Source organism: Ambystoma mexicanum, chromosome 1p (genome assembly GCF_040938575.1).
Source record: "Ambystoma mexicanum isolate Mex_15411 chromosome 1p, UKY_AmexF1_1, whole genome shotgun sequence".
NCBI classification, from domain to species: Eukaryota; Metazoa; Chordata; class Amphibia; order Caudata; family Ambystomatidae; genus Ambystoma; species Ambystoma mexicanum.
Window position 1 is genome coordinate 1,035,867,379 of NC_090921.1, and position 26,657 is coordinate 1,035,894,035.

General features: G+C 46.2%; 1 protein-coding gene across 1 annotated transcript in view; it reads right to left on the bottom strand.

Annotated features, from left to right (window-relative positions):
* The window catches only part of LOC138447766 (butyrophilin subfamily 1 member A1-like), a 201,523-nt gene that overhangs the window by 111,158 nt on the left and 63,708 nt on the right, over positions 1-26,657 (bottom strand). Inside the window, exon 4 of the mRNA XM_069604103.1 lies at positions 12,974-13,006. Within this exon, the coding sequence (XP_069460204.1) occupies positions 12,974-13,006 (33 nt within the window). The remainder of the gene's footprint in view (positions 1-12,973; positions 13,007-26,657) is intronic.

Below are 26,657 nucleotides of genomic sequence, written 5' to 3' on the forward strand. Positions count from 1 at the left end.
CGGACCCAGTACTGTTTCTGTTTTTTCGGTAGGCTACTTTAGGTGATATCTCTTTGCTGTGGGTATTCCTTTCATTTGCCACGGCTATCTGCACTTGCCAACACCACCGGTGCGGCCTGTGATGGCCCATGAGAGTCAGCAGAAGCACCACCTCAGTTAATGTCAGCTAAAGCAAGGGCGGGAGACGCAGTAGTGACCATCCTATTTGCTCATGCTCTGTGAGAAGCAACATATGGAGAATATTATTATTAGAAGAACCAAGCAAAACAGCCAACAACTGTGTGCGAGAACTGAGGGGTGCACAAGAGAACATCACAGGGGGACCAGAGGGGATGGGGATGGCCTGTGGGGGCAGAGGGAGTAAACACATGTTGGTGCATGCTTACCGGTTGTTTGAGCAGGGGGTCGGACCCTGGGTCCTCCTGGTCCGGACAGGTCCAAACAGGAATTGCCCTTTTCTTCATCAGCCCTTCGCTTCAGACACCTGGGCGAGAGACGCCCTTGATCTAAGAGTTAAGAGCAGGAAGGAAGAGGCAGGGCTAAGAAGATGTGTTGTGCTTAGGCCAGGTGACCTAGATCCACTTGCACCTGCTCCCCATCTGCAAAGGAAAAGAGGCTGGAGGGCTCCTTAAGTAGGGAAAAAGAGCGGCAGCCAGAAAGGCACCAGGTGGGCGGGGCTTGCTAAGGGGCGAAAAAGAGCAGCAACCTGGAAGGTGCCAGGTGGTCGGGCCTTAGGCCAGTTGACTTAGATCCACTTGCACCTGTTCCCCATCTACTTGTGTCTGTGGCCCCCTCTGTGCCCCTCCTAAATTTGATTCCTAGCAACACCACTGGGCAAAAGCTAAATCAGAAGCGAATTTCGCCTATTTCACTTTACTGGTGGGCACTTTTCCCACGCCTAGTGAACACTGGAAGGGGGAAACCTTTGAACTATCGTTCTCCCTGATTGCATTTAACGAAAAGGGCGTGTTGGTCGAAATAGGAGCTCCAGCCTTCTGACACAAAATCTGTAAAAGTTTAGTCAGCAACAAGAAAAAATGCTCACTGAGCTAAACATTTGGAAAATCAACGCAGGTAAAAAAAATCATTCTGGCACCCATGCACCACTACCCACCTGAAGAAGATTAATCTTCCAAACTGCAAACCTAACCAAGCTGAATTCTTAGGGGGGTCAGAGTCACAAAAGTGTTACTGTGTTTACGGGCTTTGCAGTTTCCAACAGTCAATGTTAGTGGCCTGCACTACTCTGTGCGACAAATGCACGTTAAATCTGGCGAAATACGTTTAGTCACATGTTTGCACTTTATAACGTGAGGAAGTGTAACTGCCTCCCGCCGAGTGTGCATGGCGGGAGGCGTGTAACATGGATTCCCATAGACCGGCCCTTTTAGCAGGTGAATCCAATGGTTTTCTATCACCATGAAAATCTCATGCTAGTGGTAAACCGGTGAGTTTTTGCAAATCCAGGCCCTCGCTTCACCTGCCAAAATGATGAGGACCCCCCAGAGAGCCAAAGCAAATGGTAAACCAGGCGTAACACATTCATGAACCACGCCCTCGCCCCCCCCCCCTCCAGACCCCCTCCCGACCCTCCGGGTACTCAATATAGAAATGCATCTTTTAAGATTCCCATTTCTAGGAAATGTACAGGTCACCTTCTTCACAGAGGTGACATGCACAGGTGCTGGCCAGCACAAATTATGCCCAGCCCCGCCCCCTGAAAAGAGTTGCCACCTGCCCGGATTTAGTCCGCACTGACTGTTTTTCTCTGGGTTAGAAACAATGAATCTGCTTTTCATCGCTCCCATGCAGTGCCGCCCCCAGAAATTTTTCATAGGGGTGGCCTGATGAGGCCACAGGAAATCTTGGGGTGGCACACAGGGTGCCACACAGGGGCAGATCCAGCCTCAACATTTTGGCGGGACTGGATGTCAGTGAGACGGGACATTAAACCTATTGGGCTACTGAACCCCCCTCGTCCTAACATCCCCTTTGCAAGCCCAGTAGGCTGAGTAGATATCACGCCTTCCTTTGGCCTATTAGATCCATCATTCACCCCAACTCAACAGAGGCGTAGCCGTTATTCTGTAACAAGTGGGGCCTGGAGCTAATGCAGTAGGGCCCACATTAAGAAGAGCCTGCGGAAGGAAGGGCACTTGTTCTGCCCCCAGCCAAATACATAGGAGTGACAGAGTATTGAGGGAGGGCAAACCAATCAAAGGGGGTTTGTCCCCTTAAGAAAAGGTTTTAAATAATGCGTTAAAATATAGTGCATTTTACAGTACACTTTGTGATAAATTAGGTAAAAACCACCCAGTTTACAATCGATTTTGTAGGGGAAGACATAAAAAGTATGTTAGATTCCAAGCCACCAACAATGCACCGGAGCCTTTTCAAACACATTTTCATACTGCCTTTGTCTGCTATATGCCAGTACTCTGCAAGTGTAAAAAAGCATTTTCGTATTGATTGTGCTCACACATGTCCATTCTGGTGCACCTATATATGCCAATATTTCCATATATGACAATAATCATGTTTCCTTTGTCCATAATGCCAGTAAAGATACTATAACAAAGCATGTTTATGCTAGCTCTCCCAATACGTGCCAGTATCCCCATGTAAGAACACTGTTGGCTTTGCCTTAATGCCAGTGAAAAAAGCCATGCCACAACAAGAAAATATATCCTTGCTGGCTACAAAAATCCCCCACTCCACATATAATAACACTCATCATGTTGTATTTGCTCCCTAATGGCAATAAAAAATGTCATGCCACAGTAAAAAAACATATAGCCTTGCAGGCACCACGAATGCCCCCACCCCAATGTTAGAACACGTATGTTGCCTTTGACCTTAACACCAGTAATAAATTGCAATGCCACAGAAAGAAAACAAACATGCTTTTGCTGGCAAGCCGGTAAAATAGCTCACCGGGCTGAGCGCATGCTATTGTAATACGAGTGTGATTTTGCAGGTTCAAATCTTGGTAAGGCCAACTCTGTCTTTCATACTTCAATGTGACCTCTGTGATCTCTACCCTCCTCTATGGACCTCACACTATTATGTTTCTTTTTGCAATTTGTTACCTCTCTTACTCTGTACTGTACTGTTTTCCCTGCTCACCAAGTTGTACCACCGCCGTGATACGTATGGGTTTGGGTGAGGCCAATAAATGCAGTATAAATAAAGCTCATTAAATGAGTGCAAACTTCGGCTGGGTGATACATTTGATGTAAATATGTTCTCTGAACATCGCTTTGGCGAAAGCGCTATATAAATAGCATATCATCACACAAATCTCCCCATATAAGAACATTTATGTTGCACGCATCATGTTATATTCCCCCATGTAAGAATATGTATGTTGCCTTTGACCTTAAACACCAGTAAAATAATAAAGACCCAAGTCAAAATAAGGAAACATGCGCTCCCAATGTAAGAACACTCATGTTGCCTTTGACCTTAATGCGAGTACAACATTCCATGCCACAGTAAGACCCTGCCAGGCCAGCCCCACTGTAGTATTCTCCACCACCCATCCCCACTCCAACCCCACCATCACATACAAACACTCAAGTAGGCTTTCCATTGCCCAAAAATGGCAGTAAAACATGCCATGCACTTAGAGTGTGAGTCTCCCGACTAGACCCTTCTGCAAAAGGTGCACCTGCAGCTTTTGTCATTTATGGCACTATTTATTTAGTGGCTATTACTTCAACTCACTGCTTAGGGAAATTGGGGGGCACTTCTTTCCTCTGAGCCTCATCTGAAATGACTTCTACCCTGGGTTTGTTCGTAAGGAAATACCGCCCTTTCATATATCACTGAAGCGTATTCTCCCTACTTTCAGTCTGCCCTGATGGGTTGCCTCATATGTTGTACCTAGGGAGGGCCATCTATTTACACAGGGTTGCTCCTTTCCGCTCTGTTGGCACACTGTTAGTAGCTTTTGTTACAGGGAAATGGAGCTGGAAACATGCAACTACTATTAAAATCAGATGGGCAAAGCAAATGATTGCGTTAGACTAAGGACACCAGAAAGTTCTACTACCTGATTTGATGCAATTTCATTACTCGGGTGTCATTTCAGCTTTATGGGCAGAAAGGAGGTGTGTATCAGTGCCCAAAATCTGCAGGGCCACAATGTAAGCATGTGTCCCTTAACATTCATTAAGCATTACACATTTCATGTTGTAGACTTTGTTGGACTTCATTTTAGCTCAGAAAGCATTGCTCATTAAGGATCTGGTCTTCAGCAAATGTGTTGCAGCATTTCCAGTGTGAGTGTTTAATGGTGCTTGCTATAGCCTCATATATCTACAACTGGGCCGAGGAAGGTGCTATAGTGTCCACAGGGGAGTCACGTTACTCCAAATCCTACTCTTTCTTGTCACTCTCCTCTTCCTGCTACCCTGCCAAGTAATGCTGCCAGCCTGTGCACATGCTTAGGAGCTTTCTAGCCATACAGAGCATTCTGGGAGTGGGAGGAGTGCTATTTGGAGTCCGCATTTGAATTAAACTAAAGTATTATTTGAAAGTTATTTGCTTACATGAGGTGACTCGAGAGGTGAAAGTGCCACAAGTTGTAAGGACTATGTCAAGGAAGGGAAGGACTTGGTCTATTGAAGCATATTGGCAAGTAATATGGACACTGTCATCCTCTGAAGCATTAGAGAGGGGTGCTCGTTCCTATTTTAATGCAGCATTCTGAAGTGCACACAAGTATGAGGGCAGTCACATCTGTTAGTGGGAAAGTTGATAGTTATTTAATTTAAATGTTTCTAGAAGTCCTATATAGAGGGACCAAATCTAGCTGTGCACAACAGGCCTAGGAGCTCATTTGTTCTGGGTGGTGACAGAACGGTCTGGATTGCATAAGGAGGTGTAAGTATAAAGAAATTGCGTCTGTGAGGAGAGCAAAATTGTGTAGGGAGATCAGGGCAGTGCAGTGCTGGCCTCGGTCAAGGGTGGGGTGAAGGTTGGGCAGCAATCCTGTGTCTTGTGTGGAGAGTAGAAAGTAAAGGTCACCGAACATGGGCCTCTAGTCCAGGGAATGGCTGTGACAGGAGGGGCCCTGTTTTTGGATAGGCAGCAATGATGGCAGCACTGCTCTTTGCTTATTGGCAAATTACAATGTGGCAGGGTTCGCAGACGACATGGTCTGGCCATGTAGGCCAGATGCAATCAAAGAGCTGCTCTTTCAACTGGCAGGCACCGCAGAAACACGTTTTTGACACAGGGTGTACTCTTCACGACGGGTACAAGGAGAATGGCCTCACTGAAAGAGACACAGATTATCCTGCTAAGGTGGCCAGCATGCATCTCGCAGCCAGCAGGTACTCTCTTCTTCCAGGGGCGTCTGACCTCCACAATTGTTCTATTTAATAATAATGGGCTGGTTACATTTTAGCACCTCCACCCTCCCCCACAATCAGTTTTGTGAGGAGAAAATAAAGCGGTGTGGAGAGCGCCGGCCTGAGGTCAAGCAAGCAGGCCTGTGCATGGCGAACAGGCAGCTGTGGAAGGGGGGGGCTTTAGCCCTCCCATGCCCATGCCTGGCGCCACCCCTGGTGCCACATACCTCAACTCTGAAGTGCTTGCCTGGGAAAACCACTCAATCCCTCAGCGCCGCAGCCCAGGTCTCCTTTTCAGTGCCTGGAAGTGAAAAAAGCCTGCAAGCGCAAGCCAAAACAGAAATGCACGCACTCAAGCAGTGTTTATTGTGCGATCAATGGGGGTTAGGGCCACCATCATACGTGGCTCGCTCCAGTCCATCGCGGGTGGTGAGCTGCGGCAACAAAAAAAACATTTCTTTCACACTGAACTGCACATGTGATTATTGTCCATGCACAGTTCAGAGGGGAAGAAAAAAAAGTGTATTTTTTTGCTTTTTCATGGGGTGGCCGATGGGGGGGGGCAGCATTTTTATAAAGGTGGCCATGGCCCCCCCTGGCCACCCCTTGCAAGCGCCCCTGCTCCCATGTGATGGCACTCTGAGTGTCAATACTCAGAAGCCAGGGACACAACAGGAGCGCATCTGGGCTTTTAAAGTGTGTGCAGTGGTCGAAATGCTCGGCAGTGGTTGGGAGTGGTGCTCCTAAAATTATTTAAAAAAAATGTTTTACTGTTCATATACTTTTATTTTAAAAAGTTACCGTTCCAGAATGGTCTATTTTTAAAATAAAAGTGTAAGAAGAAGATGAAACTTGCACTCAGTGCACTGCACGGAACGTTCCCTTAAACAGCAGGTGCATGTGTTTTGGGGTTTGTATTAATAATAATAATAATTTTGCATTTATATAGCGCTACGAACCCTTAGGTATCTGAGCGCTGCTTATTATTACCCACGGTGTCTGGTGCTCATTTATCCGAGTTTGGCCCTGCCGGGATTCGGACCTGCGTCAGCAGGCTCTGCACAGATGTCAAAGTGAACGCTACACCGCTGTGCTATCGGACTGGTATTGTGCGGGGTAGGGGGCATGGTGATGGGGTTTGTGCGGAGCATGGCAGGCCAGTAGGGAACATAGGTCCCAGGGCTCAAGTCCTAAAAAAAGAAGTGGTGTGACTCATTAGCATAGCCAACGGGGAGTGACGTCACCGGAAGTGACATCACCAGAAGTGCCATAACAGGAAGTACCATCCGTTGCGCTGTGTCCTTCTTACAGGCTACTACACACATCTGGCCCCAGTAGACTGCATTTCCTCTGGTGCATCCAAGCCAGAGAAAACATGAGTCGACACCGTTTTGTTTCACCCAAACCAAAAAAAGGCTTTATGCAGGAATTGGGACTATGGCATTTATTACAGTAAGCAGACAAAAACACTCACCCAAGAGAAAAAATACCTATCGCATTATTTATTTTTTGTGTTTCTTTTGTATAGATCCAGGTTCTCCAGGGTGGTTCCTTAAGTAAAGGCGCTTTACTAATGAATCAATTAAACTCAAATCACTACGACGGGGTTTTCTGTCATGTACCCCGCTCCCCTGGTGAAATATCTTCTCCTTCACTGCCCTGCAGTGGTCCTTCCCATGCCACCCTCTCTCCTTCAATGCTATCACCCCTCTCTTGAGCTGGCATGTCCCATGCTATCATTTTCCCCTCTCTGGCAGTGATGTCTCCAATCCTCCTCTAGCCATCACTCATAGCTGGAGGCCCTTTGGAATCCCTGCCCCTCAATGTACCTTCTTTTTTTGCCAGCCAAGGACTCAATATGGACATAGCGGTGATGTATTCAACAGGGCAGTTTATGAGGGGACTTCTGCCATTTTGGCAACCTTTTAGCGGTTGGTTCTGAAAGGAACAGTGGTGGTGAGTTAAGAGGGAGCGTGAAGTTGTGAAACCGGAGGTGCTGCTTTGGGTTTGGGCACGCGGGGTTTGCGTTGCTTAGGAGAGGCTGGTGCTGCTGCTCTGATGCTTTGCTGTTTACTAATATATGACACCCGGCAAGCAGAGGTGTTTGATAAGAAATATATTTTCAAAAGCTCCTGTTTTTAAAATGCCCCCTTATTATGAGTTGGGATGTGCCATTTTATTGTGAATTGGGGTAACGTGGGATATTTACTACACGTGGTACATAGATTGCACTGCATGAAGTACATAATCCATGCTTCTCCATGCAACACTTTTCAACCACTGTGTCATAAATATCCCATGCAATTCAAAATCACAATTCAGTGTTTTTTTAAAAAAAAAACAGTGCTATTTAAAATACCAGGTTTGTACAGTTAGCATCATATTCACAATGAGACCATGCACACCGTTCCCCTTGTGCAATGTATTTAATGCAAAGTTGAACAGGCATTTCAACATCAGGCAACCCCCAACAAATCCGTGATGGAATGAGAGCTGTACTTCATTCTTTTAGTGACATGTCATCATGTCTCGTGTGTACCATTCTCCCTGCCCTCCGCCCCTCCACCCCCCGGTCATCTTTTGTGCAGCCCCCTTGCCTGCAATGGCACAGCTCATTCTCATTACTTTCCTGTGCTGGTATCCCCCATACACCACATTCTTTTGCAGTTGCATGCTCAGTGCTCCCCTCTCACATGCAGTGGTTTATTCTAGGCAACCCTTTCCCTGCAAGGGTACAGGTCTGCACTGCTCTCATCATGTCACACCTCTTTCTTTCCTCGGATAAATGCGGCTGGCCAGGTAACCCCAGGAGAGACTTTCCATAGAAAAAAGGATTGTTCCACTGCGGGTGATAAATATCTTCTGAAAAAGGCATTACCAGGGCCAGAAAATCCCATTGCACAGACGTGCAGCACTATTAATTATAGGAAGTCAGTCAGTGGTCAAAGGGCACGAAAATAAATAGTGTCACTGTGTTCCCTACTGGCCTGCACCGCTCCTCACACACCCCATTGCCACTCCCCCTCACACGCACAATACAAACCCCAAAACTCATGTTCCTGCAGTTTAGGGGAACGCTCAGTGCAGTGCACTGGAAGTGAAAGTTTCAACTTCTTCCTACACTTTTATTTTAAAATGAAACCATTTGGAACGGTTTCTTTTTAAAATAACAGTATAGGAACAGTAAAACAGAATTGAATGAAGTATAGGAGCACTAGCTCTGCTAACAATTTTGTAAAGTGGGGCTGAACACTCCCTGCTCCCCCTCCCATTGCACACCTCTCCTGACCCCCCTCTCCACATCCTTCTCTACCTCCTCCTCATGTTCCACCCACCTCTGTCCAATTGGTCCCTAGTCGCTCTGTCTCCTCACGCTATGTTCAGTGCAGCTCTTGCACCCAGGGAGAGGCCGATGTGCTTAGTTGCTTCGAGTTCACCTTAAAAGCTTTAGGCTACGGTCGTCAGTGCAGGCTCGATTGTTTTATTATTATAATATAATTGAACGCGCACTGGCGACCGTAGCCTGAAGCTTTTAAGGTGAACTCGAAGGTATTAGGCCCCGGCCTCTCCCTGGGAGACTGTGGCCTAGTAGCCCACCTGACTTTCGGTCCCCTCGATGCAGGGGGTGGCAAAGTGAAGTAAGAATGAAACTGAGGAAAGGGATGTTTGCTTACCAGTCATCATGCAAGGAAGGCCACATGCACAGGTCCACTTTTCTCCTTTCTGGCTCTCGTGAGCCACTGCTCCCACTCACACTCAGTGATTGACAAATTTCATTGGCTGGTAAGCAGCCAATGAAATTAAAGTATTTCTGTTACACAGATCCAGGCCAGTCTGGTTTTAACACCGTGTTTGCCTGCCTATTTTGTTAACACTGCATATCTGGTGAAGTGATGAAGAACCCTCTGTATCTGGTGAAGTGGTGAAGACCCCAGCCTGCTAAACTGGCGACCACGGTTTGAGTCCCGGGGATGGCAGTATATTTCATTTAAAAAATGAAATGTTCTAAGTATATTTTCGTGCACATGGCCAGGCCTCTAAAATACCAAGGGGGGACGGTGTCCACCCTCTGAAAATAGTGGGTGGATGCCGTCCACCCACGTGTGCCCTCCACTTGAGCCCTGATAGTTCCACTACTTCTGTTTGTACACTTCGACCACTGGGTGTGTGCCAACCAGAGCTGAATGGGCTTCCTGCAGTGTTCCTTGGAGCTGTGATTTACAACTCCTTTATCAGTTAAGGGATAATTAATAGAAAACAGGTCATGGGGGAAAGTTCCCCTTCAGGGACAGTTTCATGTGCAAAATCCCAACTCTTCATGCCAAGTGCTAATGTTAGGGTCTTAATTTTGACGGCCCAGATTCATCTTAAAGCAAAGTGCAGCCAACAGACCGCACCCGCTATTTGGTTTATTGTGAAAAGAAAGATCAGATGTATATTTATGGAAATCTGGAAAGCTGCCTGCTTGTTTGAAAGGGAAAAAATGTACTTTTGTGCAAAAAGTGCATACTTTATTTAAACCTATGTAAACAATAAGCTGACAGCCTGTTTTTAATAACGAAACAAGTAAGCAACGTTACTTATCCATAAAAGCAACCCAGAGCAGACTTCCCAAACCCCTTAAGTTGTCCCATTGCAACATGTGAGTAGAATCTCAGAATCTAGGCCTGCTTCGGCTTTTGCATTGCATTCGGTGCCTCACATCGGCAATGATAATTAACGAGCATGAATGCCAGAATGCAGAGCAACACTCGGCGCAGCATGCACCACTCACACTTGACCGACACGGCGCGAGGGAACATGCATCTCTGCTTCACAACCACCATGCGTAGTGTGGAGGCAGCGGTAGGTAAGGAGCTTTACTGGTGGCCAGTGTTTGTTTTGCCAGTCTGCATTTGATTTGCGGCACACACATTTGTGAAAAGCTAACCTACAAGTCCCAGGTTTGAAACCGCTGATGAATGAACAGCCAGGGTGGATGAGCGGTGTCAGACATGTTGTGGGACCACTTCTCAATGTTGAAAGCTTTGATGGAATGCAGCCCACAGCTTGGATCTATGTAGCTGACATTTCAAGTGAGAGTTACATCATTCATGGCCTCCAGGCCCACCTCAACCTTCATGCCTGCTATTTGTAGATCAACATTTCCAAAGGGAAAGTCAAACTTCATTCAGAGCCCTCCTATATATTGCGGCATTGAACTGAACATTTTACAACATAAACAAGCTAAACTGACCTCACACAATTGTATTTATTGCAGCATTTTAGCAGCAGATGTTTTGTTGACTGAATGGTGCTAGACAGCCATGTTGTGCAAGAGCCAGGCTGCTAGAAAGAGGCAGGTTGTCGTTATTTGCACCCTTTGTATGTGGGTTCTGCTATCAATGTTATAGAGTCCCAGATATCCACAGCTTAATAGAACAGTGTTGATTTTGTTCTACTTTTTTGGTTTAATGCACATGCCCATTTTATATTAACTTTATTGGCCGTTATCAGTTGTAATGGTGCACATACTCCCCTTATATGTTCTTCAATCCCCCAAGCACCGACACACCCCCACATTCACCAACACCCCTCACACTCACTAATTCACCATCATAACTTACACTGCCAAATCTCTCTCTCTCTGCCAGTCCTGCAAATACTTACTTGCTTTGTCGCTCTGCCGAATCACAACGCTCCCTCCCCAGTCCTTGTTACACGTCCAACCATGCTCTCCACTCACACCTTATGCTCGCCAGTTCCTTCGACAGTCTACAGTCCTTCCTTCGTACTCACTCCTTCGTCATCGCGCAACTTTTCTTCCAGTCCATCGCACAAATCCCCCATCTATTCTCCCAATGTGCCCCTCGCCCCCTTTTTTGCGGTCCACCACTCCCGCTTTTTTCGTGGGCCACTGCTTCCCCTCTGCCCCAGCACTCCCCCGCCAGTTTTTTGCACATACCTCCCCATCTGAACCATTGCTCCCGCTCCCTCTTATTTCCCCCCTCATATGATGACTATACTTACATGTTATCCTTACATTTTAAAAAGAAATCACATTTTGAGTATTTTTTTAAGAAATGGCCGTTTGTGCAAAAACAACCGATTTCGCAGGTGTTTGTGCAAAAACAGCCAATTTCACAGGGGTTGCAGATTTTGCTTTGTTTTTAGCAATCATAGAATCTCTATATGTTGGGGTCTGATTATTGTGTAATGGAGCAAGATATCGATATTATTGTTGCATAATATTCTTATCAAGTGCAACAAGGATAGGTAAGGCTAGGAGAAACTGGGAAAAGTTCATTGTAAATCAGTGCACCTGGCTCAGCCTCTTCTCAGCTCACAAAATGAACCATTCTGGCAGAAAATATGATCTTGCTGGATTTCATAACTAGCCTGTGCCTCTAAAAGGTTGGTAGGGATGGGAAGAGCCAGCATAATGCTAGATGCTCCTAAACCAGCTTTTAAACCTCCTTGCTCCTATAACATTTATTTCCTTGGGCAATAATTATAATGCTTCATAAAAATGTCAACTGACCATTCTGTTATTAATGTGCACTTTATAAAATGGTTCAAGAATCACTCACCTTTTCTCCAGTGAGATTATTTTAGAATGTTGGCTTGGTCGGTTAATGTGCCAGCTGTGGTAGTTTATGTGAAACCTGCAGCTAGACCTTTGCTCCAGGTTTTCAACCCACTGAGCTCTTCCGATGATTTAATGGATTTCAAAGCTTAAAAGAAAACCTATAGGAATCTTTTTACAGATGTTAACATTTTCAGAAATTATCTATTCATCTGGGAAGTGGGTTAACGCACATCTTGTTCAAATCTGAACATTTTGTTAGCAACTGGATCCAATTTGGTCAAAACCAGCCCAGCCTTGATCATAAAGGTAGATACAAATCACGGCAAGGAGGATTTATGATTTCTCCCCTTGTTATCGCATTACAGTTTTCAAACCTATAGAAGGGGGTGTGCCAAAGGGAAGGGGCTTCTAACAATGTGGGCGGGGTTTCAATTACGTTTTTTGCTTCAAACAAAGGAGGCAACCCTACCCGTGAAATACTTTCTTGTCAGAAGCTCACCCTACAATAACACAATATCTGAAAGAAACGTGGGAACATTTTTTAAAGGGTAACAGTGTTAATTTATTATTTCCTATGATGTTATTTTATACGGTGTGCTTGAACATTCTTAAAAATGTATCTGATGGGATCTTATTCTGATTACTCTATTTTAGAAATGTGCTGTACAAAGTCAGTTTTAATTGATTTTTAGCTGAAACTTACCAGTACTGATTAAGTTGTTTGTATTTTTAACTTGGAAATGGTTATGTTGTTTTTATATGTAAAGTCTTTGTTGACTGTATACAGATTAATAAATAAATAACGCATTATAGTATACGGGCACAAATATGAAGGTTAGAATCACATTTCAGCAAGCCAGGCTTCAAAGAGCTTTTTGCGTTTCTTATTCTTTGACAGTGGTGTGAGTCCGCTTTCTATTTAGCTGTACACTAAAAAAATAAAAAGAAGTTTTCTATGTTGTTTGATGTGTAAAAAGTCAACATTTTTTGGCTAATCCACAATAAATAATAAAAAAAAAAGAAAAGGAAGAAATGCAAAAAGGTTTACCTAGTTCTGTTCCCAGGCTGCAGGCCGTCCTTCCTGAGGAGACAAAATAAGGATCAGTTCAGAAGTGCTTGGCTGGGGATGAATCGCAGAGAAGCAGCGACTCGAGCATGCAAATAACACTACAGGTTGCGAGTCGCTCACGTGGAGGCTGTGAGTCGCCCTCCACGTATGTGTCACGAGTTCTCTCCCCCTTTCAAAAGCAGCACAATGCCCACACGCCCTCCCTCAACAGTCTCAGCATATTTGCTAATAAAAGACATGCCAAACCAATGTTGCAGTCATGTGCGATTCTCTTTTAGGCTAACAGTGGGCCTCATTAGGAGTTTGGAGGTAGCCATGCCGTTCTTACCTCGCAGGTAAGCGGTATGCATTTTCTCGCGGGTGGCGGTATGCACGTCTGGTCTGGACCGGCACTGTTCATTCCGCGGCCGCCAGCCTCCTAATGAGGCCCAGTATCTCTACTGAGTTATGCTGCAGGGAGTTTCGCTGACCAGTTCTTGGTAACATAACCCCCATGTTCCCTCTTTTTCGTCCCAGTCACAACTAAATTAAGGCCGTCTGCCTTCCCCAGACCCTTTCACGATAACTCCATAAAAAGTAAGGTTGTCAACCCTCCTATCCCCCTAATGGGGTGTTAGACAGCCACCGCTGTTCCCCAAGCCCTATTTTGTTTGCTGCTCCTCCAGCGGCTGCTCCTCAGATTCCCAGAATTCTGAAATGGATCAAGTTCTCCCAGGCCAAAGTGCTTCTGGTAGATCCTTACTGGATCCGGAGGTTATGGTTCCCCCTTCCCCTGCTCCTGGAAGAATCTCATTCCCTTCTCCTGGCCAACTCTCTTCCATTGGTCCTGGCAGAAGACTGAAGGCCACACAGCAACTGGAGATCGAGGGGTTGGGGGGGGGTCTGGTTCCTGAAAGTGAGGTGCTAAGGCAGCAGGGCCTGTCTCTCTTCTCTCATTGGCAGTTCAGGCATATAAACAACCCTGCCTACTCTCTGTATCTCTGATAGGAACTAGCATTCCTTTGCTGACTGCTGTCTCAGGAACAACCTTCTCCCTCTGGACTGTATTTCTTCAGAGATTCTAAGATTTCTGCAAGACGGTTTCCTCTGGGTATCTCTGTGTACTCCTTTACGCAGTGCAGTCAGGGCTCCGAGGGTGGATGTCAAGGAGTCTGACACTATCACCCCCAGAATGTAGCACAATCTCTCTACATCGCACCCAAGGATGGAGAACCCCTACATCACCCCGGGACCTCCCTCTCATTCTCCGGGCTCTCCAGGGTGTCCCCTTTGTTTAATCCCTTTGCTCCATTGATCGTAAGCGCCTGACTTGAAGACTGTATTTTTAGTCACCTTAGCCTGGAAGATCCGTGTACTGGGGTCTTTCCTGAGATCTCCTCCTTACCACTCCATCTCTCCATCACTTTGTGATCCAGAGGTGGTTTCCACTTTCCACTTCTCACAGGAGATCGTGACTTCGGACCTATTGCCGGATTTGACTCAGGAGACCAGGGTGCAGTTGCCTTTCTTGGATGTGAGGCAAGTGACCCTTCCTACCTGGACAGAAAAACCTCTTTCTAGACATCAAACAGTCTTCCTGAAACTTTTGGGGGCCCAAAGAAGGGTTGTAGCGCCCTGTTGCTTTCTATTACACTGTGGATTAAGGACATTATATTCTTGGCATACACGATTTCGGGCTCCCCTCTGTTTGACTAAGGGGTAGGGTGTTAAACCAGAGCAATGGCCATGTCTTGGGCAGAAGCAAAGGGGGCATCTCTTCTCAAAATGTGTAGAGCTGCCACCTGGCCTTCGCCTAACCCGTCTGCACATCATTGTTGACTTTCCATCCTTCTGCGGGCTGATCTTTGGTTTGCCTCAGCGGTTCTTCAATCATGCTGCATTTGATGGGCATTAAAGGTACACCAGGTTTGCAGTATCTAGGCTATATCCTTTTTTGCTTTTATTTGGCATATGCTGGGTCAACCTCTCTGTTCTTTGGGAATCTTAATTTAGTTAGGACTTGGCTGAGAAAGAGGAAACACGAGGGCCATGCTCGGATTACCTATCAGTAATCTTCAGGACATCGAGTCCGAATCTTCCTCGTCACAGACCCAATACCCCTCCTCTCCCTGTGGGGAAGACATGACTCAAGATGTGGGGAGCGGCGGTGGCCATTTTATACCCCCGTAGAGGGCGGGAGGACGAACAGGCTTATTTTTTTTTAAGAGTTTATTGTGAAAGAGTATGGGCAAGGCAGGCGTCCTTCTTTGATTTAGGACTGTGACGTGGAACAGGAGGACTAGTTGCTATGAAGATTACCGGTAAATAATCCGAGCATTCTGTATGGAAAGAGACAGCAAGTATCCTGGGCAGTCTTTCCACAGCCTACCCCTGCAGTCCCTTCTACTCCTCCTTGCCCGCTGCTTGAGTGCTGGCTGCCCTATGGGGAGACCCTTGGGACCCTCACTCCCCCTTTTTTTAAATGGCCTCGAAAAGAAGGCTGCAGTAGCTATCTAGCAGCATGAGAAACAAGACAAAGATGACAACAGCAGAATTTATTTTAATCCAATTTAATACATGACTGACCAGGCAAGTACATTATGGGCAATGTCAGGGAGAATGGGACAGCGGGTCATTTCCCCAAGCGATGGACATATCTTGCCGGATCACAAGAGAATTGAGGTCTGGCATCTTTCCCAGAGGTATTTCTCCACCTTTCCCAGAGGTATTTCTCCACCTTTCCCAGAGGTATTTCTCCGCCTTTCCCAGAGGTATTTCTCCGGAAGGATTTTCATATTTTTCCCTTAGATGTAGAGGGCTATGCAGCTTGCAGCTCCGGGGCAAGGAGGTTCCACATTTTGGGGGCACATCCCTATTCTTTTGAATCTTGTATTTTTTGAAGATCGGGATTTCTATTTAGAGTTGTTCTTTGCTTTGAAGATCCCTAGGGCATCCGCAAGTAGTCCTTTGTCTGACAGGTATTTGGGGGAATGCGGGTTTAAAGCTGTTCATGTCAGGCGAGCCGACAGTTGTGGCATGAGACCGAAGGAAGTTGCACTCCCTCCATCAAAACTACTGCGCTCCTACTGTACACAACGCAATCCTGGCATCCTCCCGTTATAAATAGCTCTGCGCCTAGTGTTGCGCTTTAAGCAATACATATTTTTTTCAAAGCTAGTTTTTTAAAATTTATTTTCTATTGTAAAATTCTTAGTTTATTTCAAACTTCAATTTACATGTACCATGATTTTGTCTTTTATGCTTCCTTACCAGACATGACTGTTAGGTCAAAGTTAGCCGAGTTACTTCACTTTAGCACAGATGAACATAGCGTTTCCCCCAGACAGAATTGCTAACCACCACGTTTCCAGGTCATCATTTTGTGAAGCAAATGTCTTCAAAAACACAATACGCGGACTTCTCAGCAAATGTTTGACTGATTCAACCGCATTTTACACAGAATCGACATTGGTTGTCTTGAATCTCACGGGTAATGTCTCCTGTGTAGCGTCTCCTTCGTTGGATAAAGATTTAGGCGTAGGCGGAGAAACTGATCGCGGTGATGCCTGCTAGTTGGTGAAGAAAAAACGCCGGGCATTGGATGTTTGTACAGCCCAATAAGCAGAGGCTGAGGAAAGTTATTTTTTGCTGGGACACAAAAGCTCTACAAGTCCTTATTTGGTTACGTAACAAGGAGCTTTATTGTTCAAATAAACCGTGTTAAAAAACCCTGTTTGCTTTTTAAAAAAAAGCATAAAATAATACTTACATCAATATCCCTCTGGGCATTATTCTAATAAAACGTTTGTGGCATCACTGTTATCCTCGAACACAATCCATTCAATAACATGGACTGTGAAACACTTGTGTATAGGCGTGTTACAAATGCCATATCATATCACAGCCCCAAAGCTTGAACTGCACTGGTTATACAGCTGTGCAGAGAGTTAGTTGGGTGTGATCAGCAAGTGTCTGCCCACCAGCTCTGAATTGTACAGACACTATACATGATTTCAGGCAGACTTACACTGGTATTATGGAGTGGGAGGCACAATGTAGCTCTCTTTGCCATGCTCTGTGTACGCCTAATAACTGGTCTACTAGTATGGAGCGACTGCTGCAGCCTTTCCCCAGTTTACAAAGGTTTCTCATGGAAACTAAAGAGTGGCACGATAGTCTGTGGGCCAGAGTCCACTAATTGCATCATAATTCAACACAGAGGATACGTTTCACAGGGGATAGAAGACAGAGGAAGTCATTGGGCGATTCGCTATTTGCCATGAATTAGGGCATGGTACTGATTTAGTTTAGTTGAATTCCATATGCAGAGCGCAGCTGCCCACAGGTGGCTTTCTGGCGCTAGTATAGGAGAAGCACAGACAACAATTACAGAGTAAAAGCTACAATCGAAAACTAAGCGGAGGTTTGCAGCAGAAAGTTCCAGTGGCTGGGTATAGCCTTAGGTAGAGAGGGAGGGCGTGCCATATGGAGGGAGCAAGCACGGAAAAGGACCCTCCTTCCAATGATTGGCCTGATATTTGTGCGCTGTGCGGAGCGATCTATTTGCTGATTGCAGGGGGTGACCCGGAGAATACTTCTTTAAGCTCGCTGATGAATTGGCTAAACAACTGAAAACAGTGCACAAAGATTTGACAACGATACGCTGCTTCACCTGATGCCAAAGCAGCGTGGCCAGGATGGGAGGTATATGAGGGGATTGGCGAAGGTCAACAGTAAGCTGGGCAGCTGCATTCTGCAGAATTTGCAGACATCTCAGCGTGCACTCAGGCAGCCTCAAAAACAGGGAGTAGACATCGTCCAAAGCCACTGATAAGGAAAGATTTGTCATGACAGACGAAACTTAACAAAATGGAAGTAGCCACATAATTTACCTGCAGCATGAGGTTTAAAAAATTATCACATTTTAACACCATGTTTTTAACAAAAGAAAACGGGGTAGAACAGGCCAATAACGGAAATCCCAAAGAGATTTTGTTCTGCCAAAAATCATCCGTTTGGTTTTCTGGAACTTGAGATGGAGAGTATAAACATTCACCCAAGCTGCTATTTCTTCTAGACAAGTTTGGCAGCAAAGAGCCATATCCCCCAAGCCACATGAGGAGCTGGGTGTCATTGGCATAAGTGTACAAAAGAAAACCCATAGGACAACACCAAAACAGCAAAGGGGTCGATTTATGAATTAAACAGATTAGGGAACAGAAAGCATCCCTGAAGGACACCACGTTTCACGAAATGAGGTTCAGTGGAAAAGGTGGAAACAAAAGCAGCCTCAATGTGAACCGCCAAAAATGAGGAAAACCAAGACAGGAAAATGCTGGTAATGAAAATCGTGACCAGCCTTCTAAGAAGGATCTCATGTTTAACAGTGTCAAAGGATTTCGGGATATAACATGATCAGGGCCCCACAAAGTCCCCATCCAGAATCATATGGCGATCGCCCAGGGCCGCCAGCCATTTCATATATGGTGTCAGAGGTGGGATTGGATTAATTTGACACAAACTGGGGATCCCATATGAGTATAATAGATACTACCCCAAATCTGGTGAAGAGTGTAGAGTGTAATAGCAAAACTCCTCCTATGAATCGGTCCTATCCCCAAGAACTTGAAACAGATTCAATCTCTTTAACATCTATCGCTGAAGAGAAATCTAAACAGGTTTTCTCCTCTACCAGTATCGGGATCTTTAAGAAAAGACCATGAGGCCATTTTCCCTTTACATTCTAATGTAGGTGTGGTTATCAATTGCTATCCAGTCAATCCATTTGACCCATTAGGAACACTGTGGAGGGCAATATTTACCATCTTTTCTGCCCTTAAGACTCTGTAATACCTGCAAAGGATAAAATGATAGTTTCTTTGCAACTGAGGGTAGATTGCCCTACCAGTGTGCCACTCTATGTTATCCCTTGTAAAGAGGGAAGGCTAAAAATGCTGCCTGTTCTTCCTTGTGGAAAATAATTAAAGTCCATATTTTTAAATTGTTCACTAGTTCATATTAGAGTTAATAGAGGGCAAATAGTGGGAAACCTGGTATATGAGATTTCTTGGGAACCATCAATCACAGACCCACCTAGCAATTATTCGAAAAGCAACACTCCAGAAAATACATTGTTTTTCCTATCCTCTGATAAAAGAAACCAACTGCGAGTTGATTACAGGAGAGACTTTGTGGAGAGAAGCCAAACCTCTAAATATACCAACACATTTGAAAGGGGCTCCTCAAAGAACCATAACACCTAAAAATAAAGACGCTGATATCTCATAGTCTGAAGAATCAGATCCTTCTTGGGAAAATCCAGAGTCTTTTTGAAATTACTATTCTTTAGCTATGGGATGTTGTATCTGAGGGTGTTTGAAACATCTTACACAGCACTGTCCATCTCATTACCCCAAACATGTTAATTCATCAGAAGAACAAAGAAAAGTAGATGTTGATATCCCCCATGAAAACACTATATGTTTTCATTCTAAAGAAGTAGCATTTCTAGAAAAATATTATGCTCTGTACACATCTTTACAGAATCCTAGTTGTAGTAAAAGGAAAAAACATTTGGGCCCAATGAGACACGGGAAGCAAGGGTTGTGCCATAAAAGCCGATTTACTTCCCCATCGATGGAAACCTACAGGATAAAAGACCATAGGGTGTATTCAGGGCCATACAAATAGGACACCCACAAACCCAAATCTCTGTTACAGTCTTGGGAAAAGAAGCACATTTATTAGTGACTGTAATACCTAACCTACCAAACAAACTGGTCTTGGGAAGTGAAGTTCCACAGTTTGACCAGGTGGCACAAATAGGGCTTAAAGCACCCAAAGGCCCGGTACTTACAGGCATACCAAATAGGAGCCAAGCTGATTATCAGAGAAATGCTAGCAAAACATACCTTCCATATTCTCCAATTCATTCATGGGAAAAGGAAGGATTCTCATCAGGGTGTTCCAATGAGAAATATTGATATGTTATTATATGATGTGGCATTTATAGCACATCTGTACACAAGTGTTTCTAGGCACGACAAGGAGGGAGAAACAGAGGCAGGACAAAACAACGATCTTACTAGGCCTTGTGTCATTCAGATCACACAAGTGCAGGGAAGGGGAAGGGAAAGAAGTGCAAAATGGGGTGGGGGTGGAGAAGTGCAGGTAATCGGAAGTGCAGCCAAGGTGTGGCACATAAGTGCCGAGGGAGGGGACTGTAGGTTTACAGATACAGACCACAAGTGCTGGGAGAGCCAAGAGGCAGTGCAAGGTGCAACTGGGCAGGCAATGAGCTGGGCCCAAGTTCAGAGGGTGGCCAGGTGACCAGTGCTGGGAACAGATGGATCATCAGCAGGGTAGAGGAAGAGAGAAAGCGGAAGCAAAGAAGAAGGTCTTGAGTTGCTTCTGGAACCAAAGATGGTTCTGATCAAGTTTGAGAGAGACAGGGAGGCTGTTCCAGAGGGAGGCCTCAGCCGAGGAAAGTGATCTGCCCCCAACTCTCTGCTTGGAAAAGCGGCTGACCCTCAGTAAGTTGGAGTTGGATGAGCGGAGAGCTTGAGATGGGAGATACTTAGGAAGAGGGAGTTGGAGCTAGTGCGTTCCCAGGCCCCAGAAAGCCTTGTGGATAATGCAGATGGTCTTGAACTTGATTCTTGATGCCACAGGGAGCCAATGAAGAGATTTCAGAGCTGGAGAGATACGATCCCTGGGCTTGAGGCCAAGGACAAGTCTTGCAGTCCTGTTCTGGACAAGTTGTACAGGTCGGAGAGTAGAGGCAGGAAGATTTAGAAAGAGGCTGTTGCAGTAGTCCAGCCTTGAGAGGACGGGAGCTCTGGAGACAGTGAGCTTCTGGGGGAAAGTGAGGAAAGGCAGAATACCTCTGAGGAGGTGCAGCTGATATTTTGCCTTCTTATAAGATGTCGGAAATGTGAGGTGAGAAGAAGAGGGTGGAGTCAAAGATGACCCCAAGGTTCTTAGCCTCACACATAGGAGCAGGAAGAGGACCCATAGTGGGCAGCCATAGAGGGAGAGGAAAAGAGAGAGCTGGTGTTATGATGAGGAGGATCTCCATTTTACTGGCATTAAGGCAGAGATCATTGGCGGCACACCACTCCTGAATTACAGAAAGGTGGTCAGGAATGCGAGAAGGAGTAGAATGGCGGATGAGGGGAGCCTGAAAGAGAGCTGGGTGTCATCCGCATAACACTGGAAGTTGGAGCAGAGAGCAGCGATGCGGTGGTTGAGAGTTGCCAGGTATTGGTTGAACAGCCAGGGAGAGAGAGGTTAGACCCCTGGGGAACACCACAGGTAGAGAGAGAGATGAAAGAGGGAAAGGACCTCAGCTGGACCTGAGAGCGGCAGTCAGTAAGAAAGGAGGTCAGCCAGGCCAGGGTCTGATCAGTGATACCCAGGTTATCACGGAGGTGCTTGAGCAGGGTGGCATGGTTGACCATGTCGAAAGAAAGCAGAAGAAAGATCGAGAAGAATGTGGACAGAAGGAAGGTTAGAGACAAGGTTGGAGAGCAGGTCACGGATGTTCCGGAAAGCAGTTTCTGTGCTTCTGGCCGCTCCGAAGCCAGACTGATGGTAATGGAGATAACCAACAGATTCAGTGTGAAGGTTAAGCTGGGAGATAGCCAGCTTTTCCATGAGTTTTCTCAGAAAAGAAGTGATAGAGATTGCCTGATAGTTAGCTGGAGAGGAAGGGTTGTCAGATGGCTTCTTAAGGAGGGGGTGCACAAGGGAGTCCTACAGGGGGTAGGGGAACATTCCAGTGGCAAAAGAGTGATTGCAGACATCGGCCAGGGCTGGAGCAAGGGTGTCGATGTGGTCCTTGATTGTTCGCGAAGAACAGGGAATAACTTGTATTGATGAGTGTTTCACAGATCAGACTTGTCTAGGAACATCGTCTGGGGTGAACAGGGGAAAGGAAGAGAAGGGAGGTGGAGAGGAGGAAAGGAGGCCGCAGTCAGGCCAGGAGTGGAGGAGGAGGAAGAAGAGGACTAAGAGAGAGTGGACAGGCTGTCCTGAGTTTTAGTGATGAAATGAGAAGCCAAGGCCATGCAGAGGGTCTTGGAGGGAAGAGGAGAGGTAGAGACTGCAGCAGGGTGTGCCATCTCCTTGCAGATTTTGAAGAGTTTGGCCGAGTTGTTAGGTGCCATGGAAACGCGGGCTTTAATGTGTGCTCTCTTTTTGGTGAGCGCAGAGAGTCTGTACTGCCTTTTTCGAGTAGGCAGCAGGCCAGTTTGTCAGAGGGTGCACCTGTAGCCCTCCACTTCCTCTCAGCCACTCTGCACTTGTGTTTGAGGGTGACGAGGTCAGAGTCTTACCAAGAGTTGCACTTAGATTTGGGCTTCAAGCAGATACTCATGTCAGGGGCAAGTACATCAAGAGTGTCAGAGATAGAAAGATGTAGGTTGGAACGGACTGCGTCAGGATTTGAGTCAGCCAAAGGTGCAGAATGAGGAGAGAAAGTAGAGAGAGAGATGGGAGGAAAGGAGAAAGTGGTCACTCAGAGAGGAAGGAGCCTACCTGGCTGGGCGGCCGGTAGATTGTGGCCACAGTTAGAGAAAGGTCAGGAGAGAGAGAGAGCGAGAGATCCTGCAGACCAGGCATTCAGAGGAGGAATAGTCCTGCATAGGAATAATAGAAGCAGGGATCCACTCCAGGAAGATCAAGGCTACACCCCCACCAGGATGGTTGGTTCTGGGCATGGAGAGGATCTTGTAGCCATCAGGAAGGAGCGTGTCAAACCTTACGACAGAGCTTGCCGTGAACCACGTCTCGATCAGACCAAGGACATCTAGATCGAGTTCTTCCACAAGACTGGAGATGTAAGAGGAGTGTTTGACAGCTGAGCGAGAGTTGAGAGTGGCAATGTGGAGCAGGTTGCCCCCTTTGAAAGACTTCCTTGGAGGGGTATAGGTCAGAGGTATGCCCAGAGGAAAGAATTGAAGGCACCCGAGGATGGGCAGAGGTGGAAGGATTAGAGGGCAAGGTAGCCAAGGAAGAGGGGATGGGTGCCAGAGAGGTGACAGAGGAAAGAGGCAACAAGGTGGCCGGAGAAGAAGCAGAGGCAACCATAGAGTTGGCAGAGGATGAAGGTGGCAGAGGAGCTAAAGAGCGGAAAGTAGAGACAGAAGGAGAAAGAAGGAAGTTGATAAGGCGCGGGAATCATCTATCAAAAAGGAGGAGGTTGGCCTGAGGGCCTTGGACCAAGATGGTGCAGTTTAGGTAAACATTAATGATGGTCTAGGAGGAGTGGAAGTAGGCCAGGAGGGCCTCCCAATGGGTTCCACCATTAATGGGTGAAGAGGAAATTGGAGAAAGAACAGTGACCATATGGAGGGTCCAAAGGCATGGAGAGGGAACGACAAAGAGGATGTCGGTAAGGGTCTGTCTGGAGGAAGCACTGGTATAGGTATCAGCGATAGGGAGGCCTGGGTTGGAGACCAGGATATCCCTCTAATATTTCTTCCTACCAGACTTAGTGAGAAGGATAGGATAGTCTATAGAATAACATTTAGAGAAGATAGGAGAGACAGAGAGCACCATAGAGGGTGTGGAGGGCAGCATGTGGGTGGGGGGAAAGGATAGCAGAGAGTGGAGGGGGGCAGGCTAGTGGGCAGACAGGAGGGGGAGAAACATTAGGATGGGGGGAGACAAAGAAAGAGGAGTGGCACACAGCGGATAGAACAATGTCCAAAGCTCAGAAGCAAAAAATAGACAAGTCAATTGCAAACGGAACTTAGAAGTACAGAATGGATACAGCAGGGATGCCAGCAAAAACAATGTAAGCAACCAAACGGGAGAAGCAAACACGCAGATAGAAAACAAAACACTGAGATCCTTCTCATTGGGACCCAAGCTACCTCCTTCCCTCCTACACTCTGGCTGTGCTCCATGGGCCCCCTCCCCTCACCCTCCTGTGAGGCAAAAAACCTTGGTGTCATCATCAACTCCTCTCTCTCTTTCTTGCCTCACATCACGGACCTTGCCAAGAAGGCCCACTTTCAGCTGCACCTCCTCAGAGACATTCTTCCTTTCCTCACCTTCCCCCAGAAACTCAATGTCTCCAGAGCTCAGGTCCCCTCCAGGCTGGAATACTGCAGCAGCCTCTTCCTCAATCTTCCTAATTTCCCCCTTTGTCCCCTTCAACTAATCCAGAATAGGACTGCAAGACTTATCCTTAGCTTCAAGCCCAGGGACCGCACCTCTTCAGCATTAACATCTCTCCACAGGCTGCTGGTTGCTGCGTGGATCAAGTTCAAGACCCTATGCATCATCCACAAGGCTTTCTGAGGCCTGGGACCCCACTACATACAACTCTCTCTCCCTAAATCCCTCCATGCTAGAGCCCTTTGGTCTTCTAGCTCAAACTCTCTGCAGATCAGACACTTTTTCAAACACAGAGTGGGGTTAGATCCCTCTCACACACTTGAGCCGGATCCCCTTAAATTTTGTAAGCTCCTCAAGACACTCCTTCTCACTACCCCTCCGCTGATAATGTGCCTCTCTGCCTATTGACTGGCAGCCTGGTCCCTTCAGAGTTTTATAGTGCACCAGGCCCTCCTCGATCAGTCTGTGGGTGGTATTATGAGGAGGATCACTTGGGCGGAGATGGCTATCAGTGAGATGTGCTGATCCCATCAGGAGAGACGTGGTATGGGATGAGAAGGGCTCCAGAGAAACAGGAGGACTTCATGGAATGAGATCCAGCACTTGTCTACCTCCAGGAAGGGCATATCATTATTGCCAGTACATGTACTGGCATGTTGTCAAAGAGATTGGATACACCCTAAAGTTAATTATAACAATGTGAGTGAAGACTCTTATAACCAGTCATGTATTAAAAGTGAGAAAAGCTCTTACAGAAAGCATAACACTCCCAGAAAAAGGAAATCCTATGAGTCTCGGGAAAAGCTTGCATAGAGGTCTTTAAAAACTACCAATTTGAAACTGAGAAACCTTCAATCCTTTGTAAAAACCAAATATATATTTTTATCCTAGAGATATTCCTTTAAGGAATATGCTTCAGGAGAAAAAGGAACTTGGTGGGGAAAATATTATGGATAAAACTGACTTTTTGTTTTAGGGACTTCAAATCCCAGAATTCCCAGAGTACTGGGTTGAAAAAGAGCGCTGCAGAGGCACAAGGCTGCAGAATGCAGCCCATTACTATTTATGACCCACACCTGAGGATGGCTGAGAGGCATAAAAGGCCCCCTCACGCACAGGCCAGAAAACCAAGCAGGAGGGAAGGTGAGGTAGCAGAAACAGCAGCAGCAGGAGGGCAGTAGTAGTAGTGTTTGGAGGAGTTTTGAAGCCTCCAAGAAGCAGCAGAGCCTGGACGACAGGCCCAGAGTGGTAAGAGAAGATGATGCCGGTCCTGAGAGGGTTGTATGAGCTAAAGATTTCAGCTGCGGGGTTCACACAGTGGAAAGCATGCCTTGGTGTAATGTTCCCCATTGTAAAATGCTCAGCGGTGGCAGGCGAGCACTGGAGTGATTGGTAAGCCTTGAGGGCTGCTGCGGAGGCCGCGCAGCAGAAAGTGCACCTTATAGTGACTCTCCCCACTGTGATGTGGTCAGCGATGGCAGGCGAGCACTGGATCGCTGGGGGAGCAATGAGGGCTCTGAAAGCAGCCAGCCCAGGACACAGAAAGCCATGCAGAAGAGGTAGCCAGACTGTGTAGGAGATCTGAAGCAGACAAGCTGGAAACTGCAAAGGCAAATGTATGTGCACGCTAAAGCTGGTGAGTTCACTAATCTACTGTGACCCCAGAGTTTTCTGTGACTGCCCATTGCTTGAATCCAGTCTTTCTTTAGAATACTGAACTGATATACAACAAGCTGATGATTGTGATGCATACCAAGCTGATAGAAACCAAAGTAGCTGGCATAAAGGGACTGCCAAGCTTCCATCTGAAGGAGCCAACTGTTGCAGAGGGGATTATCCTTAAAGCCAACCAAACAGAGGAGGAATATCTCCAGAGGTGAACTTGAACCATCATTGCCAAAGCAAAAAAGGGCACAAAGGTAGACAATGGATAAACAATCAGGATGGCCTATCCCGGAAGGAAATACTTGAGCCTTATAGTTTGTGTTAAGAATATTGCCCAGGTGTAGAGATTTTTTTAAATACACATTGCCAAAATCAAAGAAGTATTAAGAGTTATTATCAGCATTTGGTTAATAATACAAAGGTGGAACAAGATTGGCAGGAGGGCTGATCTTCTGATACAAGAGATTCAGGAGGAAGGAAGCATTGCCTGTCTTGAGGGTGGCTAAAACTCAGGTGTATCAAATAGCACCAGTGTGATTCTAGTTCTCCTTGAAGACATTGTTAAATCTAATTGTGTGAAGCAAAAGCCATTGTTAAAATCTTTGAAGTTGACCATTACCACAGAAATACTTCGAACTGGTAGTTTGGCCTGGCTAGGGAGTACACCAGGTCATAGAATTGTGTTCCCAATGGTTCTGTTTGGGCAGGAGAGTATACCCAAACAGAGAGCTGCAGTAGTTTGTCTTGGCTGGCAGGAGAGTATATCAGGCCAAGAGCTATGTGACCATAGGTTCGATTCTGGAAAGAGTGCACTAGATCAGAAAGTTGTAGTAGCAGAAAGACTGGCATGAGAGTAAACCAGGAAGAAGTTCATGAAGTACTGTGGTGGGGTAAA